The 18,122-nt window shown below is 45.2% G+C and overlaps 1 protein-coding gene across 4 annotated transcripts in view; it reads left to right on the plus strand.

Moving 5' to 3' along the window:
- zfhx4 (zinc finger homeobox 4) overlaps nucleotides 1-18,122 on the plus strand; it is a 295,223-nt gene that overhangs the window by 251,861 nt on the left and 25,240 nt on the right. For all 4 annotated transcript variants that reach the window (XM_037078748.1, XM_037078749.1, XM_037078751.1 and 1 more), the window contains one exon: nucleotides 4,043-4,277. In XM_037078748.1, coding sequence (XP_036934643.1) covers nucleotides 4,043-4,277 — 235 coding nt within the window. The remainder of the gene's footprint in view (nucleotides 1-4,042; nucleotides 4,278-18,122) is intronic.

Genomic DNA, 18,122 nt, shown 5'->3' on the forward strand with positions numbered 1-18,122 from the left:
TGTTCATTAGCTGCCTGGTTCTACACTTAATGACAGGAAATGTCATGTTTGTGCTGAATACCCTAATTTTTCGTTTGGTTTATAGAGGGAAACACAACTCGACTGCTTTGGGCGGCTTTCAAAATATTTTTGTCATGTTCCCAGCACACACGCACAATCACAGGCGGTGGTGGGGGGGACGGGACACAAATGCATTGAATTATAGACAGACACCAAAACACACTTGTGAGGTGAAATCAAGAAATGTGGAGTCAAAATTACTGATGCATAAAAACCACACACACATATACAGTGTAAGGAAAGAACACACATGCGCACACACACACTTTCACGTACATGCACAGAGAGATAAAAGAAGTTGTGAGGAGATGTCTTTTGCCTTGGCTTATTAAGAATTCAGTTAATGAGGCAGCTTTGTCACCACAGATAGAACAAATGAATAAGAGATAGCAGCGCCGCTATCATCCTCACAAACCCGGGGAGCGAGCGGAGCGGAGGGGAGGGGAGGCGTGTGCGCTTGTGTTTATGTGTGTGTGAGAAAGGTGTTTTGTAAACATCTCATTCTGCATAATGAATGCAGTCCTCTGTCATCCTTACCCACACACATACACAGATGCACACACACACAGCAGCAGCCATGGCGGCAAACCACTACACAAGGGAGCTTCCCTTACCTGTCAAATTGACTCTCCTCCCCTCTCCTCATACAAGTCCCAGTGTGTGTGTGTCATCAACGGGGCTGACAATGTTGTGTTTTTGACAGGTAAACAGGAAGTCCCGAGTGTCGTGATTTGCATTCTGTGCACAAGGGGTGTGTGTGTGTGTGTGTGTGTGCGCACACCTCCTCCCCCACCCGGAGACGTCTGTGCCATGTTTAGGTCCACCCGGGGAGCGCTGTTTAGCTGTTTAGCTGATTTTGATTGGCCCACTGGGAGTGTTCGCTTATTTGGTTGTTTGCCAAACACTAATCCCCAACAATTAACCGCCAGGCACTTTGGAGAGGTGCCACATTGACAGGGACCGGCCTTTTTTTTTGTTTTCTTCGCCACACACACTTGACACACGCACAGAGATACTCATACGACACAAATATAGTCCAGCGCACACACACAAATCAGCTGCGACATAAATTACATACACATTTCAAGCAGACACACACGGGCGCAAACCCAGGAGCAGGAACAGTGTGTTTGTGTGTTTGAATATGCATTACACAGCCCACGCCTGGCAGGAGTCAAAGTGCTCCTTTAAAAGTTCATAAATCATGGATGTTCTGGCCTGTGATCACCAGACCGCCTGCATTTCAGGCCTGCGGAGTGCCAGAGAGCGACAGACAGCCCTCTAGTTTAGGTCTTAAACAAACCCTCTGGAATGTGCTGATGGGGAGAGAATTAATATTAGGCCTAAACCTATCTGGCAGCCGGGTTCAACCCCCAAGTATATCATCCAGCTCCTCTCAGCTCGAGCCTCGTATCCTAAAAACAAATATAAGTTAGGACACTGAAGGATGTGGAGCAGCGTTAGACCCGCTGTCGATTTATATGACAATTTGAATTTCAACACCAGCGCAATTACCTTAATAGCCATGGCATTAGGAGCCACTGGAAACTATCAAGGATGATTCCAATAAAACCCACTCTCTCCTGATAAGACACTCAACTATCACGCTTGTCCTCTCTGCTACATTTCCTATGAGCCGTTCCTTTGTTTCTTATGAAATACTGAAGGTTGTTGCCATAGAAAAAAAAAAAAAAGAAAGGACATTCAAGTTTAAGTACCCCCCTACTTGTCATACAGTGTTTGTGAAATTAAAGTATATTGTAGTGGAGTCCTGATGATTGAGCCAAGAAAAGAACATAAACCACGCAGCATCCTTGTATCCTTGTTTTTACACTTAAGTGGATAACAGAACGAGGGCTTTTGTGTTCGGTGTATTTCGTGGATATGAAGGCCGCTGTGACGTACTGGGTCCCTCTCACAAGCGGCATTTATATCTGTGTTCCCAAGCCACATGAGCTTTTATATCATCTCCATCCAGAGTGTTCTGAGTCTACCCCTGCCAGTTGGAGGTGTCCTAAAAAAAAAGCAGAAAGCAGTTTAGAAAAGTTTATATTTTCTAATGAAAAGATAATGAACTCACACCTACTTATGCGCGCACATTTGCGTGCTGTGCTCGTGATATATGGTGCCTGTGCATCCACGAGCACATGTGTGCGTGGTTTCCACGGCGAGGCTCAGTGGCCCAGTTCTCCTGCGAGGGGGGGGGGGGGGGAGAAAAGAGGCAAAGAAAGAGAGAGAGAGAGAAGGAGCGAGGGAGGCCTCTTTTCACAGAGAAACAAAGATAGCTGTAATTAATGGCCCTGAGCTCTGGACTAGGGGAGCTTTCTTCTGACAACTCCGACTTAATTAAAACTTAAGACTTCTGAAAGGGCCTCTGACTGTGAGGGGACGTCCCACCGTCTCGTGAGAAAAACCTCGTAAGATTTCCTACAAAAGAAAAGAAAGAGGGAGAGACAGAGAGAAAAGATGTGTTAGCGGCTGTAGCTATGTTGCTAATCCCTGTTTGTCAAAGGAGGAAGGGGGGGGGTTAGAACTCACACACCTGCAGCTAACTGTGCACCCCGCACCCCCTCCTCCGCTCCACCCACCGAGCACGCAAACTCCTCCCACACATACATCTCTTCCTCCCTTCTTGCTCCACATTAAAAGATGCAACAGCGCTCAGGAGGAAATATCACCTTGCTAACTTTTCATGTGCTTCAAGAAACTAAACGTCCTCCCATAGGCGCCATGAGAGACAGAGCAGGGTTTACACACACACACACACACACACACACACACACACACACACACACACACACACACACACGCCGACACCATTATGTGCATTAATTCATGCGTGGCACCTCGCACCTGTTTCTCACATGACTGTATGAATAAATCCTAACAAAGCATAAACTAACCTTCATGAGCCACCTCTGTGTCTCCGTCTCTTTACCGTGCTCTCTTTCCCTCGCTGTGTCGCTCTCTCCCTCCCTCCCCTCCCGCCGCAGAGGATCAGATAATAAAAGCTTGGCCTGGTCTTTTGTTTTTGTGCATTGTTCATTAGCCCAGCAGCAACAACAGAGGCACACTTGATATGCTTGGCTTGACTGGGTGTATGGGAGTAGGGCAAGGTGGAATGGGGGGCTGTGTGTGTGTGTGTGTGTGTGTGTGTGTGTGCGCGCGCGCATGTGTGTGTGTGCGCGCGCATATCGAGGTAGGGGGTAGCTTTGCATGGCTGCAATGCCATTAAAGAGGCAACTGGAAATTAAGGGGCTTGCAACTGACAGCACACGTTGAATGAGAAAAACCCCCGCAGCTGCTAACAATGAGGAGAGCCGGACAATGTGCGTGTTAAAGACAAAAATAGTGCTCTGAACTCCACCCCTCATGTGACTTCTTGTGTGTTTCCTAATCTTTTTGTCACCTTAAACACATCCAGTTAATTTGGAACATGTAGCATCTGAGCATAGACGCAGTGCATCCGCAGTGTTACCGTGGTAATAATTTTCTACCTATTTGAAATCATTAAACAGAATTGTCCACAATGATTGCCCTCAATTGAAGGTTTTTCATTACGCTGCCCACCGCTACGCCATTGTGACGCTGCAGCAAAACAATTTAACAGCAGTCTAATACTGAGGATTACATGTGGATTTTTTGCTTCATTAGTTTAAAGCACATACGGCAAAGACAAAAGAACATAGTGTAGAAACTAGTGTGCCAAGTGACCTAGGTGTTACCCTCTGACTCTCTGCTGGCTTATGTGAAGCTGGGGGAGTTGGGTGTCCGGTCATTAGATACTCTGGGAATTGAAGAGCAGGCTTTGATAGCCATTAGAACTTAATTCAGCATCACTTGTTTCATCAAAATACCCCCAAATATTCTTGTACAATTCTTGAAAACACTGCTGAAAAGATGGGAAAGAAGCGTAGCTGTGGGAGTCATGACGCCAAACACCATGTAACATCTGCGCTCTCTCCCCTGTTCTGTCCCACAGCACTTGCAGAAGCAGGACAGCGCGTACAGCCCGGAGTCGTGCATCTACTACTGCACCCTGTGCGACTACTCCACTAAGGCCCGCCTCAACCTGGTGCAGCACGCCCGCTCAGCTCGCCACCAGCAGAACGAAGGGCTGAGGAAACTCCAGCTGCACCAGCAAGGCCTGGGAGGGGACGAGGACGGACTGAGCCTCCACGAGCTGTTCCAGGTCAAGGAGTGCCCCTCCAGCCAAGGTCTGTGCTTCTTTAACCTGTTTTGTCTGTTTGTATACGTAGATATTTTTTTAATTTATTCTTCAGCGCTATTTGGGGTTGTGCTCGTCGTCTTCTTTTTCTGCTACATGTTTCTTTTCCATTTTGAAACTTTTAAATGCTGATTCCAGTTGTGGTGGTGGTAAGTTTTCTTCGTTTGAAGTCCGATCCATCTTTCTTTACTCTTTTACACTCCTCCCATCTCTTTACTTGCGCCACTCCCTCTTTTATTCTGTCAGACCTCTCTCCCTCCTTCCTCTGGCCTTCATATCCAGATCACGTCTCTCGATACAGACCCGTCCATTCCTCCTAATCTCTCCAAAATGAGCATACTGTTCCTATTAGGCTGCTGCGCTTATATCTGCAACACACACACACACACACACACACACACACACACACACACACACATACACACATATCCGTGCACCCGTCCTGTGCGCAGGGACATCCCAGGCAGGCAGTCAGCTTATGAAATTTCACCTTGGGAGTATCTCATAGTGAAAAAAAAAAAAAAACCTGTACACACATACGTTACTCACACACACATACGTTACTCACACACACACACACACACTTGCACACACCCACACACACGTATGCTGCAGCTACACAGTCTCTCCCTGGAGTGAGCTTTCATTTCCTTTCTCATGACCAAAGCAATTTGGCTTTCATTTAAGACTCTCCGTCCTGCCAGCAGCTAATAAGTGTAACAGAACTGTAAAACATTCAGAGAGACAAAAAAAAAAAACAAAAAAAAAAAAGATTAATCGTTTTTCTTTGAGTGGGGGTTGGATGGTTGGTGAGGGGTTGCAGAGTGTAAGGGGAGGGGGCTGTGCTGTAATTTAAACCAGAAGACCAAGAGTCAGGGTCCATTATTTAGTCATCCCTATGTTAATGCTGCCGGGAGAAAATGAGCGCTTAACTTGTTTTTGCTTTGCTTGACCTGAAGGAGCGGGTGGGATTGGGTTGGGGGGGGGCTAACACATTTTGAATAGCATTCCAGCATAGCATTAGCGCATACATCCATTTATGTGTGTAAGTGTGTCAGCGTGTGTGTGTGTGTGTGTGTGTGTGTGTGTGTGTGTGTGTGTTACAGCATGAATCTGTGCTCCCCAAAGTGTCCTGTTTATACTGTACATGTACTCCCAAAACAGATGGGGGCCCGGCGCTTGGAAACATATGTGAATCCCAACACACACACACACACACACACACACACACACACACACACACACACACACACACACACACATACACATACACGAACAGGAGAAGAGCTCCCAACCCTGAAATGGAGACTGTTGCCGGTGTACGTTTGGTTTTAATTACACATGGATCAAAGTTTCGGTGAGATTTGGGGTGCATGCTTAGATAAATCATTACCTTACATTTTAACGTAGCCCCCTCCTCCCTCTACTCTCTTTCTCCTGCTCTCTTTTTGTATCTCTCTCTCTCTCCTTTTTTGTCCTGCTTATTCTATCTCCCACTCTCTCTCCTGCCCCTGTCCGTTTTTTTCATCCAGAACACAAGCCCGGCTTCTAGCCTTTTTTTTTCTTTCTCTCTCTCTCCTTTTTTTTTACATCTCGAACCAGTTGAGCGCGACCAGGTTTTAAACCTGTCAAAAGCAATATTCGCCCGCTGCACCTATTTCAAATGTTCCACTCTTAAAACACACCATATTTGCTGCTCAGGCCCTCGTTTTTATACCTCGGCTTTGATGCCACATGGTGAATTTCCATGAGGAAGCGAGCGCAAAGCTTAAGCGGACACTGGCGGCGTCCAAAATGCTTAGCCATTTTTTTGGATGCCCTCCCCTTGCCCACTCCATATAATTTTTTTTTATTTTTTTTTTTTAAATGAACAACAGTATTCTTTCACAAGGTACATGGTAAATGTTTCAAAGGTATTTCCTTGCGGACCGTACACATTTGGCAGGTGTAGGCAAGCGAGAGTGTTTCAGCCGGAGATCAAACGCTGAAAAGTTAATACAAGCGATCGGGGTTGTGTTCTTGTTCTGTAGTTCTGCAGTCAAATAGAACATGTTTCTTTCTTTCCAGTATATTTTTAGCTGAGCCCTTTGTGTTTTAAATTGCACAATAACGCATGCAGATATTACATGCTACAGTAGCTTAGATTATAAGGAAGGAATGGCATATTACAAGTGCTTTAGCCTCCTATAGTGATAGATGAGCGAATGTTTTCACTGATGGAAAAGACTCTATGGTAGGCAACATTTCCAGCCAGTGTTCAGTTTAAGGACCCTCTCTATTTGTGTGCGTACGTGCGTGCGTATGCGTATGCTGTTAGTTTTCTGGGGCTACAACTCCTGACTCGAGCACTTTCTGTTCATTAGAGACTGGTATGAAAAAGATTAATTTAAGTGCTGACCGGTATCTTTCTCTTAAAGCCTGGGACCTGGCACTGAGCCAGATAATTATAGGCCCATTTGGGAATAAGAGTTCTAATGCTCTGGACTTTATGTACATGTGAATGGCTTTCATTAAACAATTTTGATGCTGATTTTATGGCCTAATTAAGGGTACAGTGCTGCAGAGACGCGCCGCAAGGATATAGGTGTTTTGAACAAAGACAGGGGTGTAAGAGGAAACACTTCTGCTGGGCTACATTGTGTGTGTGTGTGTGTCTGTCACTGTGTGTGTTTGCGGGTGCATGTTTATTTGAGAAACCATTCACTCTTTTGTTATCCTTTTGAGTCTGTAATTCCCCAAACCTGGGCCCAATCATCTCATCCTTTACACTAGGTAAACAGCATTGTGAAGTGTGAGTGTGTACAGTATGTGTGCGCCCATCTGCCCCCGCCGACCATTCAGCGAAAGAAACTTTTTTTTTTTTTTGCCATGATCTTTCGACGGCGTCCTTCCAAGACAAAGAGCCCACTGTGCCCACATTGCTGAGATAAATCGTCCCTCTCTGTGTACAATTAGAAGTGTTAAAGAAAATTGAGTTTATAAAAAAATGCCAGTTTGCATCAGAAGAGCAAGCATAAATGAATTGGCTCTCAACATGGAGGACTCGGAGGCCATTTTGCTTTGAGGATCGTCCAAAAGTTGTTAGAGAAATTAGATTTCTTTTTTTTTCGTGCCCTTCTCCACTCCGTAATGAAGTTACGCCCTGAATAGAGCTGTTTAGCAAAATGCAAGCAGAATAAGAAAAATATGACAGATTGCGAGTCATGGGTATTCCATCATTGATTTTATAATTTGAACAATTTGTTTAGCTGGATTTTTGGAGACATTAACAGTCTCTGAAGTTCAGTTGTTACAGTGATTTTCTCCCCACTCTGACTGTTCCTCTGTTGCCGCCTCTGTGTCAGCCATTTGACCATTTGTTTGGCCATAAAGAACACTGCGAGGGGGTTTGCGTACGTGTGCATGAGTGTGTTTTCTATGCGTGTATCCTCGCCCATTAGCCCAGTGCTCCATCATGTGTAAAGCTCCTCATAAGCCAGACCAAGCAGAAACACAAGGGCCTTTTCTGCATACTTTACTTTCTGTCATTTTATTCCCCCCCCCCCTTTCTGTCCCTCACAAAAAGGAAAAGGGAGATGGGATCTTATGGAGGTAATTATTTCTGAGAGCCTGGTCTGTCATCCATCCCTCCACCACCCCACCACCCCACCACCCACACATCTCCATCCCTCTGTGCCCCCCACCCGCCGCCCCGCTGCCACCACCCAACATGCATTAAAGAGGGAGGGAGAGGACCCTCTTTGTCTGAGTCCCCCTTTTAAACAAAAGACCTCTTCTGACTTGGAGAGACCAACAACACTTTTATCGTGTGGGTGTATGTGTGTGCATATGTGCGCGTGTGTGTGTGTGTGTGTGTATGTGTGTTTCCAGAGGCCTTTGTTTTTCTCTGAGTGATAAGGCTCTGGGACATTTTCGGTTCTAGTCAAATTAGCGTAGCTGTGCTAACCATTTACGTCGCAGCTGTAGGCTAAAAACTGAGACTAATGGATACTTATTACCACTATATGTGCCTGTGTGTGCCGATGTAGATGTGTACGCGTGTGCCTCCAGCAGGAAGTGACGGGAAACAGGGAAGGGAGCGCGCCAGCTTGCTTGTTTCGAAAGCGCGCCGACATTCCTCGTTTCCAAATTTACCCAGCGCAAACTCGAGTCGAAAGCACCAAAAACAGCCGTTCAATTTTCATTGTGGGAAAAGGGCTCCGTCGTCTCCCGGAGAGCAGTTAGATGTGATGACACCGAGGCATCTTTTGAGCTATAAGATTTTCCCTCCTCCCTCACTTTCACTCCTTCATCTTTTTTCCTCTGGGTGGTGGGGGTGGTTTCGCCATTCCAGCGGTTCTCTCCCTTTTTGCTAAGATGGTCTCTCCTCAGACAGAAGTCTATTTCCAGGGTTTGTCTCAGTAATTTGTGGCCATTACATAAACAGTCATGGATGGCCGAAGGAGTGAGAGAAAGGATGCGACACACACCCAGATGTAGCTAACCGCTGGAGTCAGCGCAGTGGTGGCCATTTTCTTTTTTTTTTTTCAAGTCGGAATGCAGTAGGTGAGACCGGCTGACTGGCTCATCAGAGGACGGATTCGTCCTTTTTAGTTGCCGTTTTGTGCCTCCACTGCATATGCCCTCTCTCTGATGTACTCGCCCATTAGATATCTATATCTGGATTAGATTTTTAAGAGGTTAAGGCAGATAATTATACTATATATTGATTTACTTCCAAACAACTGATTACCTACAGTTAATAAATTATTCGTGACCTTTTCTCTCTCATTTACTGTGACGCAGGAAGTTACTTACATAAAAGGTAAAGTCCACAGATTTCAGACAGGCGGGATCCATTCCTCGCATAATAAAACCGTGGAATGTTATTTTATGTGCCCGACATGAGTAAAATGCAGCTCCTGGGGAGAACTATTCTGATGAGAGTGATGTGATTTTACCCAAGAGGATTTTGGTGAGGTATGTTGCTTTTTATTGCCGTACAATTAGTTGGAGACAATGCACTGCATTCTAAATCATTTGTCAAATCAAAATAAGACACATTCATATATGTATATTATTATATTTTCGGCAAGTAGCAATTTGCCCCAAATTTCCCAAAACCATATTCTCTATGGCTGAGAGAGTAAAAGATGTGGTCATTTTTTGAATAATTCCATCCAAGCGAATTATAATTACTTTGCGGTCTGTGTGTGCACATAGGGGGAAAAAAAACGGGCAGCAGGCTGACTTGTGCCTCAGAAAAAAATGAGCCTCTTTCACCATAAACTATTTTTGAAATGGTGTGTCGGGGCGGTATGGGCTCAGGCCGATTGTTTTTCTTTGAGTTGAGCAGCTCTTTGGTGGAGGGGTATTACCCGGGCTAAATTGTTCCCTCATGTTTTCCGCCAAGGTTCTGTGCCCACCACACTGACAGTTATAATTTGCAGAAATTGCGCTGATTATCTGAATTAGCATACCTGACCAATGCCACATTAGTCTTATTTACAATACAAAGCCGTGGGGCTATGAGGACGCATACTAAATATGACTTAACCCTTTGAAGAGGGGACTGGCGTCACAGGGGCAGGACGTCTTTCACGTCGGTGATATCACAAAGAGCTTCAGGCCGCGCTCCATATGGAACTGGAAGGCCTCTGGAGAAGGAAGTGGTGAATGTAGAGTCCGAGGTCCATATTGAAATCCCTTGGTTATTGCATGTTTTCCCCTCACTCTCAGTCTCTTTCTGACCTTTCTCTTTTAAAAAAAAAAAAAAAAAAAAAAAAAATTCACCTTTCAGCTCTTGTCCCCATCTTGTTTCTTTCCTTTTTCTCATGCCTTCACCCCCCACAACCCCCACCATTCCTACTCACCCCAACTCTTCTTTATTTTCTTCTCCCTCACCTCCATTCTTTTCTCTCCCCAATCCCCTCATACACCCTCTGTCCATTGACTCTTAACCACAGATGGACAAAACAATGGGCCATGTCACACAGCATTAAGACAAACAATCCGGTGATGGGAGGAGGGTTGTGTGGAGCCGGAGCCGTGGTAACTAGGCAATGCGCTCGCTGGGTCCAAGCAGCCGCTAATCTCAGACCCCGATGATTCAATTCACAGATGGACATTTAAGGCTGCCTATATGCACACACACTTGCACAAAAGACGAGAGCAGGGACGTTACTTTAGGTATTGTCAGGTAGAATTGCTGCTTTTTCTCGCAACAGCAACAACTTCTTTTTTCTTCAGTTGCTTTATCTTCTTCTTCACTTCTCTCCTCTGTTTCCTTTACCTCATCCATCAGTAGGAGGTATGGAATTGATAGCGGCTATTGATTACCCATAGCCAAGGCTAATCGTCACTAACCGGAGGAAGCTTTGCAGCTATAGCATCTGTCAGTGGCTTGTCGTATGTGTGTCTACGTAAAACCCCGAAGCGGTTCAGTAGCAATAAGGATCCAGTGTTTACTTATAGCAGACTAGCAGCCTTAAAAGCAAAAAAGAATATTCTGAACATCGCTTCCCTTTCCAGAATAAGGAAAATGATGTGTTTTGTCTGCCCAAAGCAACACTGAGAGCCATGCCAAGTTTCACCTCCCCACCTATGTGAATAAGACCCATCTCCCTCTCTCTCTCTCTCTCCTTTTCTTCATCTCCCTAATAGGAAATTTGAGCACACTGTGTGAGATTAAAGCCGAGAATCAATGCCTTGTGAGCAATAATTTCCAGACAAATCTCTTTCATCTTTTCTCTCCCTTTCCACCCCCCCACACCCCCCTCCTCTCCTCTCTCGTTCTCTCGTTCGTTTTCTCTCCCACCTCCTAATGCTAACAGGGGGTCCCGTGTCATGACATCCCTCTCGCTTTTATCATGTTCTAATAACGCTCTGAAAATAGAGAGAGAAAAGAGGAATGTGACGGAGAGAGGAAAAGGGATGCTGGGGGAGAGAAGGAAAAAAAAGAACAAGAAATGGATAGACTGATCAAAATCCATTGAATGAGCCTGGGTCTTGATTCGTGCTTTGATGTAGATGTCTTTGTGCAAATTAGACAAATATGCCTGCTGCTTTAGTCATCTCCAAGCTCTTCACAAGAAATAGCAAAAGGGAGATCATATCTCATGAAGGATGGGAGGAAAGGAGGGGAAAGAAATGACTGACAAGTTCACTTAGGGGCATAGAAATATACATTTCCCAGAATTTTAATGAATGGATACAGAGGCAAAAAAAAAATTTAAAAAAAAGGTGAGCAGAGAGTGTTGTTATGTAAAAGTGCAGTGTGCAAAAAAAAAAAGTGGCCCGGACAATACATTGAAAACAAAGAGGAACGGAGGGTATATGAAGAAAAGACACTGGTGTTTCTGCTTGGTTGGGCCCACAAGGTACTTTACCCGTGATGGCACATGGGGCTAATGGGCAAGGAGACACACACGCACATACACACACACACACACACACACACACACATACACACGTGCCAGGCCTTTGTTTCAAAAGCAGGTTAATGGGGAGTGAGGAAGAGGAGCATTGCAATTTTCTGCTCTTTAGGCGCCGGAGAATTCTCTCCAGTGTAAGAGAGACCAGACTCTCAGCGTAATAGGCATTTTACACCCTCATCACCCCTTTCCACACAAACACACCCGCACACACACACACACACACACACACACGCATACAAACATGAAACACACACTCGCCCAGAAACGTGTGGGAGTGTAATAGGCATTCTATGGTGTGTATTGCCGGTCCCCAGAGTGCCAGTAAGTGTTAGACATGCATAGAGTCGGCAATGAGACAATCAGCATGCTGAAATTGAAACCTTGTCTGGAGTCACAGAGGAGAGGAAGAGGAGAGGGAGAGGAGGAGGAAAGGAGAGGAGAGGAGAGGAGAGGAGAGGAGAGGAGAGGAGATTAAATAAAGCGAGCCGAGGAGAGGCGATGGGAGCACAGATGGCAGGAGAGGAGAGGATGAGGAAGCGGAATGAGTGGAGAGGAGAGACGGAGGGAGAGGAAATAGGAACTGATGTTTGTTTAATTGCCTCATAAGTGATGACACAGATAATTATGTCGAAAAAAAAAAGGGATGCTCCTCTCAGGCAGAGCCAGCGAGCAGCTGTATCTGTTTTTGTGCGTGTCGCCCTGTCTCTCCCTATAGCCTCATCAACTGTCGTCCCCTCCAGCCACATCAAGTATGGGACACCATTAAAGCATTATGGTTTGTGTCATATCAAATCATTCAGCTTAATTAACAGAAGGCACACATACACACACGCTCAAACACACACACACACACACACACACACACACACACACACACACACACACACACACACACACACTCATGATTTGGAATCATTTTAATTACTCTGTAACGTCGTGATTATTAATATCTCCGCTTCATATACCTGGGGATATGAAGACGAGAGTGTGTTCACCTATATTTTCCCTGCGCTGTGTGTTTGCGGGCGTGTGTGTCCATGTGTGTGTAAGCGATGCTCCCTTGACTTCATATCTAATTGTCTTTTTTAATGACAATATTCCACTGTGTGCCGGCTGTATGTAATGAGTCAGGGTGTGTCAAAGTGCAGGCCTGAGCTGTCTGCTTGAGTTAAGCTCTTCCCGTCTACTGTAGGAGCCTCCAGCGTACACACTGGCGCGCGCACACACATATGTGGAGCACACACACTCAGAGAGACAGTATCAATGTGGGAGTTCCTGTATCTGACACGAGATTAAGAGGGCCAAGTGGAGGAACGTCGAAGAACTGCCCTGTTGCATTTGCAAGAAGGAAAAAGGACCATCCTGTCACACACACACACACACACACACACGCGCAAGCATCCTGTGCGGTAAGTGAGCAGTAGCCTCCCTTGCATTATTCACAGTGGCCGAGTGATCGAAGCCTGGTTCAATAGCACTAAAGCGGCGCACGCTGGAGAGATTTGTCTTACAAAACCTTGACACACACACTGGCGCACATATGCTCTCACACACATTGATTTTTGGTGGTGGGAATCTCCCAGGCTTTGGACGAAAGGCAGGGACGGGAGAGGGGCTTCCCCCATCAGAGCAACCCCCTGACACACACACACACACACACACACACACACATACACACATACACACATACACACCTCCACAGTCATTCTGAAGCTCACAGCATGTAGGCAAATGCTGTAAGTACATCTTTAATTCTCTCAAAATGAGATTTGATGATGATGAGGTCCAGCGATAGCGTGAATAAGAAAATGAAAGAAAAAATTGGAGATGGGAGATGAAGGATCAGCCTCTTAGATCTGATGGGGTTTCATTTACAGCGAGATGAGCTGATGGTAAAATAAAAAGCAAGGAAAAAAATGTCTAAGAGATCATATTTCTTTTTTGCTGACTCTCCTTTTTTGCATTTTACCATCGGGGCTTTTTGCAAGCCAGGCAGAAAAAAAATCACGCATTGCCTGATATGTCATATCTTTCCACTGCAGTGTGTGTATGTGTGTGTGTTTTCACACAGGCGTGTTCAATTTGAAGCCTTCGCTTGATTTGAATGGTGATTTTTTTTTCTTCTCCAACACATCAGTCACCTCATTCAGTTTTCCTATTTTCTTCAGTGCAGCGTAGCACACACACGCACACACTCCAGCCCCCTCTGGCATTTTTGACGTATTAACATGTATCGACAAACCAGCACTCGCATGCCTGTAAACACTGACGCACACATACACACACCTCTGTCCCCTGAAGACATGTGATCAACCAGACCCAATCCCTTGTAATCATCTGGAACCCACACACACACACAAGTATAGTTCCCCTTCAATCCCGGGTAATGGTTTGGGGCAGGGGGCTGAAGCGGTGGGCTTCTTTCCCTTAGCCCCAGTGTCTTAAGCTGCCATTGATTAAATGTTAACTGATATACTCGGCCCTGGCAATCTTGTTAGAGCTGGAGCAGGCAGGCAGCTAGACAGACAGTTTAGGACCCGCGCCCTCCTGATCAATAGCACAGATAAAGATTTCATCCATCAATGAGCTCCCAAAACAAAAGGTATCTGATACCTGATTAGGCCCGTGGGGACAAATACACACAGATTTGAGCTTGGACACACACTCACACATCGCCACATGGGTTGAAGCGCGCAAAGAGGCAAACACAGACACACACACACATTCGGATCACAGATGCGAGATGCAAAAATCTGCATTTGAGGTTAAGGCACACACTTCACACACACACACGTACCCGTTCCTTTCACTCACTTCTTTCACCTAGAATAATACCTCCAGCAACCCCATCTGAAGTCAATCAGTTCCACACCTAATGGTGTAATTACAGCACGAACACACAAGCTCTCACACACAGATACACGCACATATGCACAGTCAAGTTGGCAGATAAGGCAGCCCTGACTTTTCCCGGATGAAGGTTAATTATGCTGTGTTAGTTCACTTAGGTGTGTGTATTTGTTTGTGCGTGCAGGTGTATGCGCGTCTTTTCTCAGAAACGTTCGCGTATGTGTGTTTCCTCAAATGCATTTAGATCCTCAGAGCATGCCAAAGGCACCGCAAAGCAGCTGAATCAATGTCTGGGCGACCACCACTGTTAAAGTGTATCAATAATGTTCCCCTATCTTCTTTCCCGGCGAACGTCATCGGGCAGTTTGAAAGTCCAAGCCTGGCCGCAATTAAGACTTAATTATAAATCAATGTAAGGAGTCATTTGAATATGGATTTTTCCTTTTTCTTCAAATTGTTAACATATTCCCCACCCTGTCTATGCTTTTCTTCTTTCTTTTTTTTTTGTTACAACTTTAAGGAGAATCAATACCTCCCTTTACAGTCGTCAGAGAACAGGCGTAATTGGAGCCAAAAACACAATGGGATATCTTCATGGGGGTCGATACCCAGAGGTGGTCAGGGGGTAAAAAATGTCACATCCCCTCAAATTCTGATGGCTTTTCAAATATAGTTAATGATGCTTTGTGGCCCCTTCAAAGAGTGATCTCATTTCGGGGGATTTTGGCTGACATTTGTTGTCACAATGCCAAAAATGCATTTCCATAATTTTCACGGCTGACATTTTCTTTGATATGACACTGTATCAGAGCGCACTCAAAAAAAAAAAAAAAAAAAAAAAGATATTGAAGCAACCCGGTAACCTGAATTTCATTTGATTAAATGATATCTTTCCTGCTTTATTTTCCTGCTCAACCATTTTGAGGGGCTGTGAGATTTTCAAGTGGCACGTCAGGGGCCGGGAATCTAATGCATGGAAACATGGAGCTTTCTGTTTTCTGACGGCTAGCGGAGATAAGGTAGAGATATGGCTCTAGCACTGGCTCAAATCTAAAACAGATCCCACTGGGGGAGGGGGGAGTTGGGGGAGTTAAGAAAGTGAAGGGAAGGAGCGAGGAGGGGAGGGGTGGAGGTAGCAAGAAAAGGGAATATTGTCAATCCTCTAAGTGTCTGGCGGTGTCTCTCTTTCTTCCCCTCTTTCTCTCACTCTTTCTCTCCCCCACTCTCCCCTCAGTAATCTGATTTATTCGAAGCATATGTGTGCTGCTCTGTCTTTGTCTGCTTCTATTAGGGCCAGTGGGGGCCCATATGACATTGTTTAGCCAGTAATGAAATGGACATTTTTTGCATGTTTTTGAGAAAGTCAGAGGAAAGCCAACACTCCTTATTTGTAACCGTCTGTGAATACCATCTCCGGGGCAGTTGCCCCAGGTCTGTGTATTTGCGTGTATGTGTGTGTGTGTGTTGAATGTGAACACATGTGCCCATGTATTACAGGTTCCATGTGGTCATTTTTGGAGATGATTCTGAGCAACCTAATGAATATTTGGGCTCGAAGATATTTTTCTTTTTCTTCCGTGACTCTATTCTTCTTATGTTGAGGAGTCCTGCCATCCTCCCTAACCTCAACACATAACAAGGCCCTGATGATACACACATTTTTGTTTTGCGCACTCTCTCGCTCTCTGGCAAAAAGACGTGTCACACGAACTTATTGTCAGCATACGAAATTGTTATGTGCTAATGGCAGCTATGCGGTGCTCCGGGCTCATATGAGGCGCCCATCAATAAGGAATGCAGTCATAGAAAAGCTTTGAAAATGAATAGAATGAATGGAGACCTGAAGTAATTTCTTTGTCACATTTCTTTATGTGTAATTCACACAAACACACGGCCATCCCGGCTGAGAAATTTAATGCAGCATTTCCTTTATTATGAAATATCACAAATGTGGAACTCCTCAACGCGAGGATGACTCATTTCTCCGTGCACTCGTCCCCAAATTTTATTTTTAAGAAATGACTTGACGAAAACCGCACGCCCATATAAACAATGCAACTTTCCACAATCCTATAACTGTATTTTATCTGCCCTTTCTATCTACTTAAATCTTTTCTTTGATTTCCATCCAGGATTACAGTCTTGTTTTTGGTGGCTCTGAAAGCAGATGGTTTTTATGCAGCTAAAAATGGGACAGTAGCCCAATAGGATAAAGATCTGTTTAAGCATTATCCATTTGGCCACTGCCCGTCACAGGCCTATTTTAAGCATAGACACACACACACACACACACACACACACACACACACACACACACACACACACACACACACACACACAGCCATTCTCTTAAACCATGGCAGCCATTTTATTAGATTCCCTGATTCCCTGCCTCGTATTAGTTCCCGGAAAATAAATAAACCTTGAATACATGACAAGGACCAGTCTGGTCAATTGCAAACTATATCTATCCTGCCGGTATCTTTGTTTACCAGTGTAGTGATGGATGGATGGATAGAGGGATAAATGGAGGCACTGAGGAACAGATAGGGTAGGTATATGGATGGATAGCTGTGTGAAAAGATATAAAAATAGATGGACAGATGGATAGATAGGTGGATAGATAAATGGATGGATAGATAGACAGATGAATGCGGCAGGGAGATCTTGTTGGGCTGATAGAGTTGAGCAGGTATGCCGAGAAACAGCTGCTTTCTTCATTAGGTTCATCTATTGATCTCGGACCCTGGCTGTGCGTGTGTGCGTGTGTGTGTGTGTGTGTGTTTTTGAGGGAGAGAGAGGGGAAAGACAGCAGCCTCTGTAGATAAGTGCTGGTAATAGAACAGAATGAATTCTTATCACAGAGATGGGAAGGCCATTAACCCTCAGCTCCTAGTTCTCTCTCTCTGTGTCTCTGTCTCTGTCTGGTCCCTCTCTTTCACTCTCTTTCTTTCTGTTCCTCCCTCCCTCCGTCCGTCCGTCCTCTAGTCTGGACCTGACAGGGTCACGTTGGCGAGCGTGTGTGATATTTCCACTATGTGTGCGACTCTCTGAGTGTGTGTGTGTGTGTGTGTGTGTGTGTGTGTGTGTGTGTGTGTTGCGGCTGCCGCTGTGCAGACTGCCCCATCGGCCAGATGTTTATAATCAGGGGCTAGATAAATATTGGACCGGGGAATCATAAAAGACCAGGAAAAACAGAAAATAAAGAAAGAGTTTGGGGGGGGGGTTGGATGAAACAGAGGAGAGGAATCTTCTTTTCAAATTATTCCTAAATCCCTCAGTAAGCTTGCCGTGCCGCCTCCTCAATTCACCTACTCAGCCTAAGGTGATTCAAACAGCCGAAATGCAATATGGCTGTTGTGTAAGATGCAGGTGTTTGTGTGTGTGTGTGCGTGTGTGTGTGTGTGTGTGTGTGTGTGTGTGTGTGTGTGTGTGTGTGTGTGTGCGTGTGTGTGTGTATGCACACGTGTGGAGGCGTACAGTAGGTGTACTAGCCTATTGTATAAGGCCAGGTGTTGCGGCACTTTTTTTTTTTTTTCCACCACTGAACCTTTTGAAGCCATATTTTT

Source organism: Acanthopagrus latus, chromosome 19 (assembly GCF_904848185.1).
Source record: "Acanthopagrus latus isolate v.2019 chromosome 19, fAcaLat1.1, whole genome shotgun sequence".
Taxonomy (NCBI): Eukaryota; Metazoa; Chordata; class Actinopteri; order Spariformes; family Sparidae; genus Acanthopagrus; species Acanthopagrus latus.